General features: G+C 36.0%; 1 protein-coding gene across 2 annotated transcripts in view; it reads left to right on the forward strand.

Annotated features, from left to right (window-relative positions):
- The window catches only part of NT5C2 (5'-nucleotidase, cytosolic II), a 156,482-nt gene that overhangs the window by 91,922 nt on the left and 50,532 nt on the right, over positions 1–14,028 (forward strand). The window contains exon 3 of one of the 2 annotated variants that reach the window (XM_045291580.1): positions 2,660–2,692. The exons of the other annotated variant lie outside the window; for it this stretch is intronic. Within the exon in view, the coding sequence (XP_045147515.1) occupies positions 2,660–2,692 (33 nt within the window). The remainder of the gene's footprint in view (positions 1–2,659; positions 2,693–14,028) is intronic. 2 annotated transcript variants of the gene reach the window in all.

The raw sequence follows: 14,028 nt of genomic DNA on the forward strand, positions 1-14,028 counted from the left end.
TAATTTGATATGTAAACCCCTAATTCACAGTTTTTTAAAAAAAGAATATTGTTCAGGTAATGTTTGATGTTTTAGTCCCTCACCCTGCCCCTTCCCTTCTAGAGGTAAAGAACTCTAGTAGTAAACACACACGGCTAGGTTTGTAGTGTTTAAAGAGTTTTACTGCTTACCAGGAGGTCATCAGTTCAAACTTACCAGCTGCTTCACAGGGGGAAAAAAAGTAGCCAGTCTGCTTCTGTAAGATTACAGTTTGGGAAACCCGTTGGGGCATTTTAACTCTGTCCTTGATGGCAACGAGTTAAAGATGAAATAATCTCAGGTGTAGGATAAAGTCATTATTTAGATTTCACAGCCAGAAAGAAGAGGAACTGGTATTTAAATCTAGTTCTGTCTTCCAGTGGCCATGCTGTATCCATTACATCATACTATTCAAAAGAAGCTGAAAATACTCTTAGTTTGATTTTATAGTATTTATTTTAATTCCCTTATGAACATTTACATATTTTAACTAATAGATACCATTATGGTAACATATTTAGCTAATAACTAAAGGGAAAGGACTTTCAAGATTTAAATTTTGATTTTAGTAGTATTTCTTTGAAGTATGGATATTTTATTTTCAATTCGAGTCACCACCAGGAGGATTATCTGCCATCTCAGTGCTCCTAGACTTCAGCAGACTTGTTTATTTCTTCCCCATTGCATAATCCCTATGCATTATGTTGGTCAGAAGGCAAGAATGCTACAGATGTTTTTCTTCCAAACCTCAGCTTGCTCAGAGATTTTAAATAAACCTTTAGAATGTCTGTACTTAGCCCTCAGCCCTCATAACCCAAAGATTTTCACATTTCTTTTTACAGTTCAATTTTTCTAGTGATTGAGTAAAACATATTTGTGAGCACAGATGTTTTCCTTAAAAGCAGTTAATGAAATCTGGGGGGGAAAGACCAGTGTGGAAATACTTTAGGTTCCTCCTGTAATATGATAATCTCAAAAATACTTCCTTCTCATGTACTTCACGCTGGTTTCTTTTTTTTAAAGGAAGGAAATAACTAAACTGATCATCAAAATATCCTGTTGATCCCTCCCACTCCCTAAGAGTAAACTAAAAATGATTTGGGCCAACTAGGACCGCTCGACCAACGGACCGCTCGATGCTGTGAAACTCACATTGTTTGCGTACTGGTGGAGGGCCTCATTAGGGGGTAAATTTGCTTTTTCCGTGTGTTTGCCAGTAAGGATTCCTGTCTTTTACGGCACTTGCCATTTGGATTGTCTCCTTCCTAAACTGGGCAGTCTTAAACAATGCAAACCATGAACTGTTTTTTCTTACTCTCCATTAAAAAGAATACTCTTGAGTTCTAAAGCATTTGAAGCTGAAGATATTGGTCAGTGAGATATTGCCTGGCTAGGCTTCAGCATTGTGCCCGATTTGTTGGGCCTCTCAGGGCCTGAGTTCTCTGTGCTTTAACAAATGAGGTACAGTTCTCAAGAGAATCAGTGAAGCTTGCTTGTTGATCCTGTATTCTCATCCAGAGGAAGTAGATCTCTGAGCATGTCTAAGGAAGGGTAAGTGTGCTTGTTATTTTTTCTCCTCCTTTCTCAGCCAAGAGAGGTGCCCTAGTCATGAGTGAAAATTAATAAGCAAGGCTGCCAGACAGAGTGGAGGCAGAGACGGAAAGATATTTAGTTCAAAGTTTAGTGTTTCATGTGTAATCTATGCAGTTAGGATTGCTATTTTGAAAAACAGCATCAAGGATGGATAGTCTTACTAAGATATACTCACTACGGTGGAGTAAAAATGTTCTTATTTGGTAAGGGAATGTTTATGAAGATTGGTAGCAAACGGTGGTTAACTAGAGGATTTTACATACAACTGAGAGATGCTTAAAATTCTAAGGCATAATTTTTATAAATTGTATTTATAGAAAATGAGAAAAATCAAGGGAAAAGCAGCATGTGATTTTTTTTGTTTCTTTAGGAAATGGAGGGAAAAAATAAATCAGAGTAGAATTCCCTGTTGTAACATAAGCTATTTCTATTAGGTTGTTGTTTTGTTTTTTTTTTACAGGATTTTCTCCTGTGCTGTACAGTCTGCATTGTTACAGGCTCTCTTTTTGGCCAGTATATATACAGGGTCATGTTCTGGCATTGATTTGATGACAGTGAGCTTAGATTTTTGGTTTACATAGTAGACGACAATTAAGTTAATGATAGCATACTGCGTATTACCTATTTCCAGCCTTCAGATACCACTAGATTGGATTAATTTTAGAAAGGCATTCCCTTTGATTAAATAGGACATAGATCCTTCAAAATATTTTTAAAAATGGTAAATTATATTTTCATTTTCAGGAAGCTCTACATTTTTCTGGTTCTTTTGTTGTACAAGAAATTTTAAAGTTGTTTCATAATTGAATTTATAATGCATTTTAATCTTAAATTGATCATGAGCGAAGTAAAATTAGTCTAATTTATTGTGGTTCTTAAACTTCATTTTTTAATAAAGAGGGTCAGGATACTAATAGTCTTACATTAAGTTTCAATATCTTATGCAATCATTAAAAATTTGAGGTTTCATTTATTTTATTTTTTTGAGGTTTCATTTAATGTGAGTATTACAAAAGGACTATCTTAAATTTTTTTCTTTATTTTGTAGAGACTATACAAAGCAATCCAACAGTTTCTACAGGTATGATATAGTGACATTGATTTTGTTCTTCAAGTTGTGCAACTTTTCTCACCCTTCTAAGTTTTCCATCCTTCAGTAAAAAACCCACTGCTCCCTTAAGGTTCCTGTCTGATCTTTTTTTAAAAAATCATTTTATCAGGGGCTCATACAACTCTTATCACAATCCATACATTCATCCATTGTGTCAAGCACATTTGTACATTTGTTGCCATATCATACTCAAAACATTTTCTTTCTACTTGAGACCTTGGTAACAACTCTTCATTTTTTCCCCTCCCTCCTGTCTGATCTTTTGAGTTGCATTTGCCAATTTGATTTCATATAGCTAATTCTTAAAAGCATAATGCTCAAGGAAGACTTTTTCACTAGTTAAACTAAGAAGGCTTCAGAAGGTAGTTTTGGTTTAAGGTTTAAAGATAATCTCAGGGTAATAATTTCAGGGTTTCTCTACCTTCCGTGACTCCAGAACGTTTAAGAGTCCATGAAAATTCAAAATTCAGTTTTACATTTCTCCTTTTTTGATCAGGATCTTCTATGGACCTTTTGACCAAAATATTCAATAATGGTTATGGATTGTGATAAGAGCTTTACAAGCCCCCAGTAAAATTATTTTTAAAAATTCAATAATGGTAGCTGGGCACCATCCAGTTGTTTTCATTTTTCAGTTAATTAATCATTTTTTAAGTTTTATTGATACATAATGTTTTCGTTTTTGTAGCAGAGGAGATAGTTGTTCATGGAGGCAATTAGCCATATATACCTATGCTGTTTTATGGCTTTCTTTTTCTTCTGAGGCTCCAACTGTATAGAGACTTTTTTTGTTTTTTCGCCTCGGATAGCATTGCAAGCTTTTTAAGACCCTAGACCAGTGGTTCTCAACCTTCTTAATGCCAAAACCCTTTAATACAATTCCTCATGTTGTGGTGACACCCCCCCCCCCCAATGATAAAATTATTTTCGTTGCTACTTCATAATTGTAATTTTGCTACTGTTATGAATCTGGCAACCCCTGTTAAGGGGTCATTCGACCCCCCCAGAGGAGTCACGATCCACAGGTTGAGACTGCTGCCCTAGACCATTTTGCAACACTCTAGAAGGGTAGAACAAAGTATTAAACACATTACTAAGTCAATTTATTGGATAACCCATGGAATCATGACCCTAAGCTTCCAAACCAAGGAACCAAATGCCCTGAGGTGCTAGGCTACACATGAGCAACCTCAGCAGATACCCTTGTATTGCTAATGTATCACTTTTTACAGACATATAACTTAATGACAACAATTACAGTGATTAGCTTACAACCCTATCTTAATCTATGCAATTTCTCAGTCAATATTAACTTTCCTTTTCCTCCTCTTTCTACCCCTGGTAACCATGAATAAATTGTGATCTCTGTGCATTTGACTTTTTCTGTAGGTAAAATCATATATTTCTATCAAGACTTCCTTTCTTCTTCTGGCTGAGCAGTGTTTCATTGTATGTATGTACCACATTTTGCTTATCCAGTCATTAGTTAGTATGTAGGTGGTTGTGATAGTGTTGCTGTGGACATTGATGTAGAAGTCTCTTTGTGTGTCTGCTTTCAAGAGCTAGGAGTGGAATTGTTGGGCCATGTGGTAGTTCTATTTTTAGTATTTTGAGGATCCGCCACACTGTTTTCCACAACAGCTGTATGATTTTACATTCCCATCAGCAATGGATAAAGGTTCCAATTTCCCTACATCGCTGCTAACATTTGTTATTTTCAGTTTCTCTTTATCTTAGCCATCCTAGTATGAGTGAAATGGTCTGCCTCATCGTAGTTTATTTGATCTCTGATGGCTAATGATGTGGAGCATCTTTTCGTGTCTGGTGGCCATTTGAATGTCCTCTCGGGTGAAATGGCCATTCAAGTCCTTTTTAGATTATTGTTGTTGTTATTAAGTTTTATATATAAGGGGATAAATTTTAAAAATATTGCTACAAAATCATAGTGTTACCTTTATTAAAAATAAATGTGAAGCTCATATCTTTTAATTAACAAAGTTTTTAATTTTCATGTGGTCCTGTTTATTTATTATGTCTTTTGTTATTTGTGCTTAATAGGTTACTCATTGTTAAAAGCTAAGCCCGACAGTGTTGTTTCATCTTATTTTAAGAATTTTGATTTTAGTTTGCATATAAGATTTTTAGTCCATGTTGAATTTGGTTTTGTGTGTGGTATGGTATGAGACATACATCCTGTTTCATTTTCTGCATGTAGGAATCCAGTTTTCCCAGCATCATTTATTAAAGAGGTTCTTCTTTCCCCGTCTAATAGGCTTAGCACCCATGTCAGAAATTCACTGACTGAAGATGTGTGAATTTATTTCAGTATCCTCAGTTCCATTCCATTGGGTTACGTGTCTATTTCATTCCAGTGCCAGTCTGAAAACAAATGAAACCCACTACCATACCAACAAGTCAGTGCCAACTCAGAGCCACCCTGGATAGGGTTAGTGGGACTTCAGTCTTTATGGGAGCAGACAGCCTCGTTGTCCCTCAGAGCAACTGGTAGACTTGACCTTGTGGTTAGGAGCCCAGTGCCATTATGTTTCAAAGTCAGAAGTGTGTGTCCTCCTTGTTCTTTTCTTTCAATATTGGCTTTAATGATTGAGGCCTCTTGCCATTCCATATACAGTTGAGGATTGGATTTTTTCTTTTACTGTAAAGAAGGCTGTTGGAATTTTGTTTGGAATTACATTTACTATATAAATAATTTTGGGCAGTATTGGTTGACATTTTAATGCAAAGTTCTAATCCACTAGCATTGAACTTTCTATTTAAATTTTCTTTAATCTCTTTCAGTAATGTTTCATCCCTGGTTAAATTTATTCCTAGTTATTTTACTCATATTGGTGCCATTATGAATGAAATTGTCTCCTCGATGTCATTTTAGGTGTTTCATTGAAGGACTCTTTTTTTTTTTTCAGGACTAGCTCTTTAGGTTTGTATGTTTTCGTTCCTTCTAGCACTGGCTACAAATCTAGTTGTTCAACATCTTTTTGTGATAAGGATTATCATAGATGCTGCTAATTTGTCAGCCTTGTACATGTGGTTTATTTGTAAAGTTGAAAGATTTTAAGAACTGTTTTCCTAGATGTAACCAAAATTCTTGGAAACTAATACTAACTTTTGTTCATGTTAAAGGATATGTTAAAATTCTTGTAGGCTTATCTTTAGGGCCTCTTGGGGCTATTCTTACACTGTTTAAATAGGTAATGAGTAAGTACGTTGGAAATATGTGAGTTATGTTAGTGATGCCAAATCACTTTTATTCTCTGTGCCATTTTTTTTTTTTTTCTTTTTTAATTATTTTATTTGGGGCTCGTACAATTCTCATCACAATCCATACATACATCCATTGTGTCAAGTACATATGCACATTTGTTGCCCTCATCATTCTCAAAACATTTGCCTCCCACTCTAGCCCCTAATATCAGTTGCTCATTTTCCCCCTCCCTCCCCCCTCCCTCCTCCCTCATGAACCCTTCATAGTTCATAAATTATTATAGTTTTGTCATAAGTTACCCTGTCTGATGTTTCCCTCTGCCCTCTTTTTTTTTTTTAACATTTTATTAGGGGCTCATACAACTGTTATCCCAATCCATACACACATCAATTGTGTAAAGCGCATTTGTACATCATTTCTCAAAACATTTTCTCTCCATCTAAACCCCCGACATTAGGTCCTCATTTTTCCCCTCCCTCCCCGCTCCCCCCTCCCGCATGAGCCCTTGATAGTTTATAAATGGGTATTTTGTCATATCTCTCTGTGCCATTTCTAAAAGTAAATAAATATTTTCTTAATAATCAAAATAATTCATGTATTAAATATCCATATATATAGACACTTAGACCATCTGTTACCATTTGATAGCTATGAAATAGTTCCCTAATAATAATAAGAAAACTTAAACTCTAAAATTTATATTTTAAACTTAAAATGTATGGTAATTGAGACAGTGTTATGTTAGTGTAGGAAAGACAGATTATAAAAACCAATAAAATGACCATAAACTCATACATTGTTGGGGGGAAGGGCTTCAAAACGTTTGTGGAAAAGTATAATTAAAAGAGAATGGGGAAAAAAAAAAAGAGAATGGAAAGTTCCATGAACTTTTTGAAGCTTCCCATGTGTTAATTGACTTTCAGCAGTGCCAAATGATTTTCAGTGATGAAAATAAACTCAGCACATTGACTTGATCCCAACTCATAAAGTGACCCTATAGGACTGAGTAGAACTGTTAGTTGGGTTTCCCAGATTTAACTCTTTATGGGAGGACAAAGCCTCACCTTAATCCTGCAGAGCGGTTGGTGTTTTGAACAGCTGACCTTGCAGTTAGCAGCCCAATGTGTGTCCTACTATACCACCAAGGCTCCTCAGTAATGTGGCCAAGGAAATTCAGTGGTGAAGGGACAGTCTTGCTAACATATATGCTGGTAAAACTGGATAGTCATATGAACCTTGACCCTTACTTACCTTACACTGTACACAAAAAGATAATGGAAAATGGGTTGTAAACCTAAGCACAAGAGATAAAGTTTTCTATATAAGATGTAAGAATCATGGAACACAAAATTGATAAATTAGGCTTCATCAAAAAACATTTTAAAGTTTCTACTTTTGAAAGACATTAAGAAAGTGAAAAAGCAAGCTACTAACCGGGAGAAAGTATTCATAATTGTTATATAACTGATAAATTATTTGTGTCCAAAATATATAAAGAAGTTTAAATTTTTTATTTTTATTTTTTAAGAACTTTTTTTTTAAAGAACTTTTATAATAATAAAACAATCCAGTTTAAAGATGGGAAAACATTTGACTTAGTACTTCATACAAGAAGATATGGCAAATAAACATTTGAAAAGATGTTTGACATCACTAGTCATTGAGGAAATAGAAGTTAAAATCACAGCCACACCACTTCACACTGACTAGAATGACTATAGTCAAAACCTTTGAGATTGTGAGGCAACCAGAACACATACCTTGTTGATGAGAGGGCAAAATAGAAAGCTATTTTGGTTACTGTATTTTTATTCAAACAACATGCATTTTATATACTTTTTTGCCAAATTCCCCTCTCCCCACAGTATTTTTGTAAGCACATTATGCTAAGCATGTACAGTTAACAAAAGGCACTTAAGAGCATAATTTGAGGGGATCCAGAGTTACTGCAAACAGCAGTGTATAGCTTGAGTTATTTGCATTAAAATTCATATACCTTTTAAAGTTAAAAAATATATGAGTGGGGTATCCCCCCCCAAACAGAAGAAAGCTCTGCTGGGTGGAGCTTTCATAGTACACATTTTCACCTCACACCTGGTTCTGAGTTAGTGCACCCAGTGGCATTGCCTAGGAAGGTTCTCTCTGGTCATAGTGAATTTTTTCCTGAATGCAGTTTCACTTGAACCTCATTTTTTTTTATGATGGCTGATTTAAGAGAACAGCATGCGGCTCTGAAATTTTGTTTCCTGTTTGGATAAAATGCCACAGAAACTGTTGTGATGATCACCACAACATACAAAGAGAGTGCTATGGGAAAAACTCAAGTGTACACGTGGTTTTGTTTCAAAAAAGGTGAAATGTTGATCGATGACAAACCTCATTATGAAGTTCGTCAATGGATGAAAATGTCGACAAAATTCGGGCACTTGTGTTTGAGCACCGACGAAGGACTGTTGAGGAGATGGGGGAGTTGTCTCTACTATCTTGGAGCTCAGTTTAATGAATTTTTTTGTTTTTGTTTAATGAATTTTAACAAGATTTGGGAGAATGAGAAGGGTTGCTGTGAAATTTGTGCCTCAGGGTTCTGACTGATCAGGAAAAAGAGCATCCAGTGGAAACATGTCATGCTTTGAAAGAACAGCTTTGAAAGAACAGCACCTAAGCTACCCAGACTTTTTATAAGGTCATTACTCGTGAGGAGACAGGTGCTATTCTTACGGCCCTGAAAGCAAACATCAATCAAACCAGTGGAAGATGCCATCATCACCTTGTCCAAAAAAAAAAGCTCGTCAAATGAAATCAAAGATCAAGACCCTCATTTTTTTTTTTTTTAATGTGATGGGGATAGTACATTTGGAGTTTGTTCCAAAGGGTCAAACTGTTAATCATGCTTTCCCGTATTTAGAGGTTCTGAAAAGATTGCGTAACTATGCAACAAAAAAGGCCTTTTTTGTGGCAGACAGGACACTGGTTTTGCCACTGTGACAATACACCTGCTCATGCGGCCATTTCAGTGTGCCAGAGTTTGGCAAAAAAACAACAACATGCCTTTCTTGCCCCACGCACCTGACTCACCTGACTTTGCTACATATGACTTCTCTTTGTTTCAGTGAATGCAGAGGGACATGAAAGGACAGATTTCAGGACATAGAAGTGAAGAAAAAAACCTGGGAGGTGCTGTCAAAGTCATCCAAACAGATGAGTTTGAAAATGTTTCCAAAAATGGAATAGCAGATTTGACATATGTATTAGATGTAATGGGGAGTACTTTGAAGGTGATAGGTTTTTTTTTTTAATTTAATATGTAACTTTGAGGAAAATATTCATGGGGGGCAGGTATGCCTCATACTTACCATATGACCTAGCAATTCCTGGTATTTATCCAAGTGAAATGAGAACATTTCCCTGGGGCCAGGGACTAGGGAGGGACTTGGGAAAGGATACTGAAGGCTTTTGTGGGGTGAAGGAAAGACTGTATGGATATCTAGATTGGGGTAATTGTTACAATACCAAACTTTTGGCGTTTAAGTTAATTGTTCCAAATAAGGTTGTTTTAGAATGAGACTTGAAGCTCTTTAACTTGCTGATTGAAATTTTGTTAATAAAATGGTTATGCCCACATTTGAGGAACATTTTTGGAAAATACATGTGTTTTAGGCCTGCCCTGTAATGCAGGAAGAAGTGCATACTTTTTTTCAAATGACATGATTGAATTGTTTAGAGCTTTCAGAGTGCCTTTTATTACTGGAGCTCCTGTCTTTTTATTATTAGTCATTTTATTGGGAGCTCTTACAGATATCAGAACATTCCATAGTTCAGTCACATCAAACAGTATTGTACAATTGCCATCACAATCCGTTTCAAACGTTTTCTTGAACTTCTTGATGAAGTTGCTGTCTTTTAGATAAGAGGTCAAAATTGAGTTTTATTATTTACTTTTCTCATGAATTCTAGGTTTTCCATTATAGAAACAGTATGTTTATTAATTTGTCCTAATACTAATATTGATAATCATATTTTCTCCAATTTCTATTCCAAAGTGTTCAACCTTGAGCTTTGCTTTAAATACCATCTTCTATATTACTGTTTATTAGTTTTAAAAATTGGGGAGGGAGGGAGCAGGGAGGGAGGGGAAAAATGAGGGGCTGATGCCAGGGACTTAGGTGGAGAGGAAATGTTTTGAGAACGATGAGGACAATGAATGTACAAATGTGCTTTACACAATTGATGTATGTATGGATTGTGATAAGAGTTGTATGAGCCCCTAATAAAATGATTTTTTTAAAATTGGGGAGAATAATAGGAAAGGCATATAGAGGAAAGTAGGAAAAAGGAGATTGGGGATAAAACTAATTATACTGAGATATTAGAATACTAAAACAATATTCAGAAGTGCCAATATTGTCTCTTTTTTCTCCCTTTTATTTACACATTTCTCATCATTGGTTATTCTTCTCTTTAAAACCATATAGTCCTGCTATGGTTACCTTGGTTTTCTTCATTTGAGGCTGAAGATGAAAGGTATTAAATTCCTCTTTCTTAAAAAAAATTTTTTTTAATGTATTTGATTCAAGGAACTGTTGGGGGACTGAACTGAGTGAGCACTGAGCCCCTGAACCTCCCAACTCAGCCTCTCCCGTCAACCCCTTCATTATCTTTTAATTCCATTTTCCACAAACTTTTTGAAGCCCCCTTGTGTGTGGGTGTACATGACTTATTTTTAAAATTGTTAGCCTCACAGAAAAACTGCAGCAGTAGTAATATAGGAAACTCATTTATCCTTTACTCAGATTCATCATTTTATGTGTTTTATCACTTGGTAGGCTGCTAACCCTGCAGTTCAAAACCACCAGCTGCTCCTTAGGAGGATGATTTATGATTTATAAAATACACTGTCAAGAGTTACAGTCTTTGAAACCCACAGGGGCAGTTCTTTCTTGTCTGTTGGGTCATTATGAGTTAGAATCGACTCGGTGACAGTGAGCTTGAGTTTTGATTCATCATTACCACATTTTTGTGAATCATTTGGGAATAGGTTGTCTGTATCATGCCTGTTAATGCCTGACCCCCAATATCCCCTGGGCTTGATTGCTGTCTTAACCTTCTCAGTTTTGCTGAGGGACCTCTGGAGTTCTTAAATGTTTTCGATGACTCTCAATAAAATGTGGTTTGAAATCTTTGTTGGGAACAAAGAAGGGCGTTATCAGCAATACTCTTAATATTTTATCACAATTAAGATGAACATTTTCCTACATTTAGATGTCTCTGCAATTGGGTTGCATCTAGCAAAATGCCAGTTAAAATTGAGTTTTGTTAGAGGGAGTTTGCTTCTGTCTCACCTGGAGCAGCATCAACCATATTTGTTGTGTAAATTCTGACCACAAATCTATACGAGAGGGCTTCAAAAAGTTCATGGAAACATCTTATATTATCTTTTAATTTTTTCCACAAACTCTTAAAGCACCTTTGTGTGAATGACTTGTTCATATTCTCAGAAGGAAGGTCTCTCTCCCTCTTCAGACTTGAAAATGTCAATACTAAATGTACACATTTCTTTGGGATTTTTTTTTTCTGTTAGAGATGGAATTCTCCTTTATCTTGATATTATGGTCATAAGGCTTTGATATCTTAGCTTTCTGTGAAACCCCAGATTCTATTTTTGGGAAAAAAAACCCACCCTTTTTCTTAGTGATGCACAATATAGGTAAGTTGTGCAGTTATTGGTATCTAAAACAGATAATCATCGTTAATTTTGTTCTGTATGTACCTTCAGACACCCTTTTCACTGGAACTTTGTCATATTGAGTATTTGAGAATATTCATGTTTCATATTAAAATGAGAATCTGTTTGATGTTCCGACTTTCAAAACACAAGCTGTTGTTCTCTACACACAATCTGACAAATGAGATGAATCACAATGTAAGACAAATTAGTAAGAAAGTTATTGGCTAGAATTTATGAAAACAATAACTAATGTTACAAATGGCTTTTGCTTCTGTAGTTAAGGCCAAAATCTTTCTTGTCATGCCTCTATACACAGATGTTTTGCATGAAATTTCAACTTTAAGATGTAGTTTCACAATGTAGAAATTCATGTTTGTAACATTTTCGATCACTATACCTTTTACTCAAGGTGTTCTTGGCTTTAAGTTAAAAAAATGATAAAAAAGAAATAACATGCTGATATATATGGGTGCAATTTTCACATGTATTAAAGTTTACTCTTTTAAAGCATATAACTCAGTGAGTTTTAATATATTTGCAGATTTGTGTGTAATTAACCACTGATATTTCATAATATGTTCATTATTTCAGAAAGATATTTTGTTGTCATTCATGGTAACTCTGCATTTTTACCTTCCTCTGGTTTTTGGTCAGGACTACCGACTGGTTCTGCCCCGTTCAATCGTGGCCAAATTTGTGGGGTGGGAAATACAGAATGAAAACCAGAACAGAAAAAGTACAGGTTGATGACCTGCTGGAAACATTACCCACCCTCTAAAACAAGGCCGCAGCATGCATGTGCTCCGTATCAACCAAAACAGATTGGAGCCAGCAGAGTTGGAAACAGTGGTGCCCGGTTCAAAGATAATAGCACTCCTGCATCTCTTTCGATGTGTGTTGTTCTCCACAGTTCTAGTAATAACCCAGTCTCCTGCATCAGACTCCTGAAAGGGCTCAGTATGCCTCTTGCAGGTCTTCAATTCCAGAGCGCCAGCCCAGTGATTATTCCAGCACACTTACATTTTGCAAGTTCAAGTCTGTTCCAGTTTCTTTGTATTGGCTAGGACTGAATTGGTTTGAAGTTCTGCTTCTGGCAGCCATTAATGCTCTTAATTAAGTTGTTAGTTTAATTTATTCAATTACATATTGCTAGTTAAAGGGCCTCAGCTAGGTAACTGCGAGGTTTGTGGTTGAAGCTCACCAACCAACAACTTTGTGAGAGAAGTGTGTCTGCTCCAGCAAACATTTCTGAAACCCTAGGGAGCAGTGCTGCTCTGCCCAAAGGATTGTGATGAGACAGAAGCAACTTGACAGTGAATGAGGATAGGTGTTGAGAAAACTATAATCCTATCCTCAAACTTTATAATCCTGTAAAGAGAAGAAAACCACCCATATATCATATGCATATGACAAAAGATGGTGTCAAGAGAAATGATTCTGAATATCCAAGCCTTATTTTGGATTATTTCTTTAGAGCATTTAAAATTATTAATAAAATTCCCTTTATTCTAGGAAGATGTAATCTGAGACCCACAGGTATTACTGTCAGAGGTTTGTGGAGTAGTCAGAAGTTTATTGAAGAAATTGTTTGAGATGATGGGCCTTGAAATTTACCAGAAATTTCAGATATAGGAAACAGTGTAGAAAAACCCCAGGGCAAGTTTAGGAAATAACCAGGTATGTAACTTAATTAAATTAATTAATTTTCTTTATTTTGCTATTGAGAATATGCACAGCAAAATATACTCCAAATCAGCAGTTGTACATGTACTATATAGTGACATTGATTACAGTCTTTGAGTTGTGCAACCATTCTGTTCCTCCTTTCTGACTTTCTCTCTCATTAATATACATTCACCGACCCCTCCTATGGTTCCTGTTTAATCTTTTGAGTTGCTGGTAGCAGTTGAATCCTATATAAAACCAAAGCCACTGTCATCAAGTCGATTCCAACTCATAGTGACAAGAGTATAAATCCTTAAGGGAACAGACAGCCTCATCTTTCTTAGGAAGGGCAGCTGGTGGGTTCTAATTGTTGATCTGAGTTTAGCAGTCCAGCCTGTAGTCCATTATGCCACCAAAGGAAGAATCCCATATAGATCTTAGAAGAGCATAGTGCTCGAGGAAGACATTTTTTTACAAGTTAAGCTAAACTATTGTTGGCTTTAAGAAGACTTCAGGGGATATTTTTGGTTCAAGATTTAAGGATTATCTCAGGACATTTAAGGGATGAGTTAGTTTATTGTGCCAACCTGGCCAATAAACACACATGGGGTTAATTGAAGAGCGGAGGGATAAATGGCTCAGTGAGCCTCACCTCTCTAGTTCTCAGGTCTCTTGATTTGTGATGGTTGCACC

This window comes from Echinops telfairi, unplaced genomic scaffold (genome assembly GCF_000313985.2).
Source record: "Echinops telfairi isolate 266 unplaced genomic scaffold, ASM31398v2 ScPeMD7_70;HRSCAF=299, whole genome shotgun sequence".
NCBI classification, from domain to species: Eukaryota; Metazoa; Chordata; class Mammalia; order Afrosoricida; family Tenrecidae; genus Echinops; species Echinops telfairi.